The sequence below is a fragment of the Cottoperca gobio genome, chromosome 2 (genome assembly GCF_900634415.1).
Source record: "Cottoperca gobio chromosome 2, fCotGob3.1, whole genome shotgun sequence".
NCBI lineage: Eukaryota > Metazoa > Chordata > Actinopteri > Perciformes > Bovichtidae > Cottoperca > Cottoperca gobio.
In genome coordinates, this window is record NC_041356.1 from 4,290,902 (window position 1) to 4,296,901 (window position 6,000).

The window sequence follows — 6,000 nt, forward strand, 5'->3', positions numbered from 1 at the left end:
ATTGTATAGAAAACACAACCCCACTTTTCAAGGATGTGAACTTTTTCCAGTTTTTTCTTCCCTCGCTTCATCCGACCCCCAAACACCACACAGTCTGCCCCCTCCCCCATCCCTAATACACACCCCGACAAACACACACCTCAGGTTAATCAGTTCACACACACATACCACTCTACCCCCAACGCACCCCACCCAGCACCTCTGGCTAATCACTTCAAAGGAAGATGCTATCAGTCCGAAGAGAGACCCACTGAAGCAGTCCCAGACTGCTCCGCTCCGCCACACAGAGCCTTTAAACAACAACACAAACCCTTTCTGAGCACCCCAAAAAACATGTTGCACTTTCAGGTGGACACCAGCCTCTAATCAGCATTCGGTCAACCCTGGATACAGACTTCATTTAATTCCTAAAAGGCTTAATGCTGCATATCCCCACTAGACTATTTGAACGTTTAGCTTTTGATCAATCAGGAAGAAAGGAGAAGACATAAAAGAAACCAGACCACGAGAGTAAAGAAAAAGGACAAACAGATGAGAGGGAGGGAGAGACACAGAGAGGTCTCCTGGGGTTTTTCCTTAAGTCTACCACTCCCTTCATCCCTCCCTCCCACATGCTACAAACCAGGAACAACAAAGCACTGTTTGTTTGATCGATAAGTTCAGTCGGCCTGGCTTTACTTGGAGTCTTTCCCAAACACTGACGCAAACAAAGTCTCTAGTGCTGCTATGGGTGACAGTCTCTTTAAAAAGGTCCAGCATTTCTTAGAAAGGTTTACTAGAAACGTGGCGTTACTTATAAAGAAAACAGAGAAAGTGTTTGATTGGTACACTTCCAATTAAAGAGGCATTCAGTCTGTGAAGACAGTCGTTTGATCTTCTGCAGCTTTTTAAGGGAGATTTCCAAAAACTGAAATAATAACCCTGATGATGTCGTAGTGATGTCATCGGGGTAAACTCAGTTTAGTCTTGAGACTTAAACAGTATTTGGTGAAGTCTGCATCACAAACTGTAAGTGAAAAGTTTAATAGATGCGCATAGAGTGTAGCAGGGATGACGACCTCGGAGCCAGCGTCACCCTGTTCCCCTCGACAATAATCGGGATTTTTACATTGGATTTTGGATTTTGGATGACAAACAAACGTTTACGATACTGGCACGTTTTGTTCAGCGAGATCATTTTCACAGATGAACATTACTTTTATGAATTTTGAAGCGTAAAATCAATCACTGGAAGTAAAGCGCTAACGTTAGGCTCGAAACTAACTGCACCACGGTCGCATGACTTCACGCCACCACCGCTAAGCTTAAGGAGGACTCGTATTCGGCGTGATGATGTTTAGCAGTATCATTTTGCCACTTCTTTTTAAGACACATAAAAGCTTAAAAATACAAGCATACAACCTAACAAATACGGGAAGTTAAGCTTCTTATGTGAATAATGAATGGATATTTACTTTGGTTTAAATAGAGCTTTAATTTCAAGAAAATTCCTATTTTCCCTGTAATCAGTGCCAAATTACATGCTTCTTTCCAGGACAATTCCTAGAAAATTACGGACGTTACCCAACTCCCGAGGATTTCAAACTGTGAGGCGTGCCTTTTCAGGGGGCCACGGGAGAGTTGAAAGAGGGCCGCGGAGGGAGGGATAGAGCGTGAGGTGAAAGGGACAGGTGCCTGTCACTCTTTTAAAAACACTGATTTGGTCCGCTCTCAACAGGGTCAACAGCTGGAGCTGCAGCAGTGGCTCTGACACACAGGTACTTTAAACCCTCAGCGCCAGATTGCCCCAATTTGTGCCAAAATTCCTGCTCTAACGTCAAAAGTACAATGGTTAAGGTATCTGAGTTACAACTATGTCATTTTTATGTTATTTAAATATTTTAGAATTATTTTGTTTCCTGTCAAACCTTTTAAAATACTCAAAATAAGTTACACAGTGTTAGACTTTAAAAACTGCCCTGCTCCACAACTGCATTCACACCAAGGTGAGACACAGATCCACAGTAACAAGAACAATCTAGTTTTGTGCCAAAATGTTTTCACAAATGTAAGAAACGTTGAATAAACACTGAGGTGGAATTGTATTGCTGGAGTTCTTTAATGGTAAACCAAGTTATTAACTGGTGCCTGGCTGACAAATAGGGGGGGAAGTAAAGTCCATCAGAGCATGTGAGCATTAATGGTCCGGGCATGTTTGTGTCTACCTGTGTGTGAGGGGATAACGAGTCAGGAGGGGAGAGGGGGGGGGCATGGGGCACTTTGATGACCCTTTAAGATGACCTCTGACCCCTAAAAAGGTTAAGAGGCAGATTAGGAGGGGAAGGGGAATTACAAATAGACCCCCCACCCCAGGCTGATTACAAGCGATGCACATCCTCCAGGAATTTGGGATTGTGTCTTTCACAATGACCAAAACATACTTGTGGGCTACATGATGAGAAAATGAACTCGTAAGTCAAGACACAGACAGACAATTAGGCCTGGAGCTGAAGCTCTCGGTCCCTCCATACATCTTACCTTGTTCGAAGGTCCAGTGGTTCGAGTTTGTTCTTCGTACGCAGCAACGTTCTCCCACGTTGCAACCACAACATGTGTCGGTGTGAATTTTGCATCTGGGAACCCTCGATGTACTTCCTGGGTGAGCAGATGAATGAATGAATGATGGAAGGACAGAAGGAGAATAAAGGAAAAATGGAGTGTACAATGGATTGGACTAATGGATGAACTGAAAAAAGCAAAGAATCCAGATCTGTAGTTAAGTACAGTGCAGAACGTATTCATCTCAACACGTCATTCCAAGCCTTTTCTACTATTGTCAATTTACAATCATACAATAGCAATTCACTTGTTTCAATGATAAACAGACCTGGGCCACTCTGTTGAGTACACTGGGTGTTTCGGTCACCCGGTAATAAATCTGTCCTCGCCCTCCGCTGGTGTCGATGTCAGCCAGAAACGGAGCCACCACAGGGAAATCTGTGGGGAAGCCGTCATCAACGTATTGCTTTTCCATCGGCAGATCCTGAGCTGATATGATACCATTGGTAGCCACCTAGAGACACAGAGAGATTATTAATGAGAACCAGCAGTTTGATGATGACTAAGGCTGGGTATCAGTACTGGGTTCAGACGGTTTAAAAACAGCCCAGTATAAAGCAGCATAGAAATAGAAGGGAAGTTTGGGGTTCTTTACTGGAGCTCGACCCGACCCCGGATAAGCGGTAGACGATGGATGGATGGAAATGTCTCCAGTCAAACGATGCCTGCATTATATCCTTATTGTACCCAGATCCAAAACAAGGACTATTTGTATGGTTTTGCTCGCAGCCATCACCACGAATGTTTTATTGATACTACAGCAGCTACAACCCATACAGTCGGTGCCGTGGTAAAGTCTAACCCGGGTTATTTCACGGAGTTGGAAGTTTGCTGTTGGCATTTTACGCAACTGATTTCATTCATGTGGCCCGGAAGGGAAGTTTGGGGTTCCCTACTGGAGCTGCTTCCACCGCGACCCGACCCCGGATAAGTGGTAGACGATGGATGGATGATTCCATTCACATGATCAATATCGAATGAAGAAGAATCAAATGGAATCAAATAAAGTACTTTATTGGTATCAGCGTTACTTTAAGGGTACTGGTATTGGTACTGGTACTGTCATGTTTGTTAACAATACCCAGCCCTAATGATGGCATCCAATTGTGTTCCTCCAGACCAATAAGGATCCCTGAATACTTCAAAACCCATCGTAAACCAAAAAACGATATATGTGGAACACCATCACAAACCTACGGAACCTCCTAATAAACCCGCATCCCCTCATAAACCACTGGAACCTCCAGGGGCACTGTTGGAAGCCACTCATGCACTCCAGGAACCACATAATGAACCCTTAGACCCTCATAAAAGACATGAACCTCCTCGAGGACCTCTTCAGGGATCCCTGTGCTCATGTGTAGAAACATTCAAACCACATACAACTGGCTTTCCTCTTGATTTATTTTGGGGTGTAATGAAACACGACTGATGACACCGACGGTGTGTATGTCATGCAAAGCAACACTCAGCGGTTTATATCTGCATTTTGAGTATCGGGGAATGTACTATACTTCAGTAAATGTTGAGGTACTTAACTTGCAGTATTAGCATCAAAATGTAAGTATCAAAAGTAAAAGTATTTCAGAATCATATTTGTCATTGTGTTGTATTACAACTACGTATGCATTAATGAATCACTTTAAAGTTGCAGCTGGTAAAGGTGGGGCTAATTGTAATTACTTTATATACTGCTGGGTAGCTGAACCTATAATAGTGCATCATCATTCATTAGTTGATTATATTTTTTATTAATAATTTGAATGAAGTAGCAAGTTTAAAGTATCAGAAAATAGAATTAAATTATGTCAGAAGTGTACTCAATACTTTTTTTACGTCCAATTTTTTATTCTGCATAATGAGCACTTGTACCTTTGACTATTGGGGAGACTTTACTAAGGTAACTTTGACTGCTGCAGTACTTTTCCTTGTAATGGAGTCATGTATAGTGAAGTATTGCTACTTTTACTTGAGTTAATGATCTGATCTTCCACCACTGGGGTTGCAGTAATTAGGCTGAAAGTTATTACAAGCACAATTTATTCTTAATTAATGACCAGTTGACTTTCAACATCTGTTGAATATCAATTCATTTTGAGATGTTTCTATTCAGACATACTGTACAGGGAATCATATGTATTCACTGAACAGAATTCGGCCACACCAAAAAAAGACAGATTTTAATAAAACGCTCCATTTGGATACATAAAAATAGCCACCGCTGATTCAACAGCTGCAAACCTCACCTGCAAAAAGTTAACTTTAGAGTCATTTCACGCATTCACAGGCAGGACATTCTTTAATGAAGAATAAAAAACATGCAGATGAGTGTTAATGAAGTGTACTTACATATAGCTGGGAGAAGAGGGAGTCGTAGAAGTATACGGGTCTGGGCAGGGACAGCACTCTGGAGGTTTCATCGTCGCCCTCTGCCAAAATCAAGTCTCCACTCATAGAGCCATAAGGGAACATGTCAGCCCTCTGGATGGCTGTAACCACACACACAGTGCAGCTCCAGCACAGCAGACACACCGCCAGTATTTCCCCTCTCTCCATTGTAGAGCTCGGGGTGATTGAGCAGCTCTGCACTATGAGAGGTACAGATGGACTGAGGGACTGCAGCAGAAAGAAGAACTCTCCTCCTCTCCGCCGGAGCCCCGAGACTCTGGCGGGAGGAGGGAGGAGTTTAGGCCGGCTCTGATTGGTCGGAGGCTGGCTGAGTGACAGCAGGCCGGTGGTGGAGGAACATCTGGCTCGTATTAGAGAAAAGACAAATAGAGAGCTTTTAATCCGGATGTAACTCTATCTGTTTCACAACAATGAAAGAGAGACAGTGTTTAAGTGTTGCACACAGACAGACAGACACGTGAGAATTTAATTGAAAGACATTTATCAAAATAGAAGTGTAAATAGAAAAGGACTTTATAATGTCTTAAAACACAGTATACAGAGTACATTATAATCCCTACAGATTAATATAAACAGTACTGTCTAAATTAAGGAAGGCTAAATGCATTTTTATTATTAGTATTACTTTTTCTTCTATTAATACACTATAATACATTAAATAGTTTGTATGTCTTTTTAATCTATTTTATTTGACTGGGTTATTCATTCATCACAGGCCATGAATGCAACTTTAAAATACTTTAACTTGTGCGCCACCTAGTGTCTGCAACAGCAAATGCTAGCATACAGCACAGACAGTGACTCCAGCCAATTGGATTTGAAACTAGAGCTCAAACTCCCAAAAAACACTTTTTAACAGGAACTGTTTTTTTTTAAGAAACCTCAGGAAGAGCAACAGAGAAGGGATTCCTCTCCCAGGATGGACATACACACAAGAATAGACGATAAGAAATATTAGAGGGCATTAAGAAACTCCCAGGTTCTACAGAAACA

General features: G+C 42.1%; 1 protein-coding gene across 1 annotated transcript in view; it reads right to left on the minus strand.

The window, feature by feature from the left end:
* The window catches only part of nid2a (nidogen 2a (osteonidogen)), a 46,569-nt gene extending 41,400 nt beyond the window's left edge, over window positions 1-5,169 (minus strand). Inside the window, exons 1-3 of the mRNA XM_029444948.1 lie at window positions 4,948-5,169; window positions 2,867-3,052; window positions 2,518-2,634 (exon numbers count right to left, since the gene is read on the minus strand). Coding sequence (XP_029300808.1) covers window positions 2,518-2,634; window positions 2,867-3,052; window positions 4,948-5,154 — 510 coding nt within the window. The 5' untranslated portion in view covers window positions 5,155-5,169. The remainder of the gene's footprint in view (window positions 1-2,517; window positions 2,635-2,866; window positions 3,053-4,947) is intronic.
* Between the last annotated feature and the right edge of the window lie 831 nt (window positions 5,170-6,000).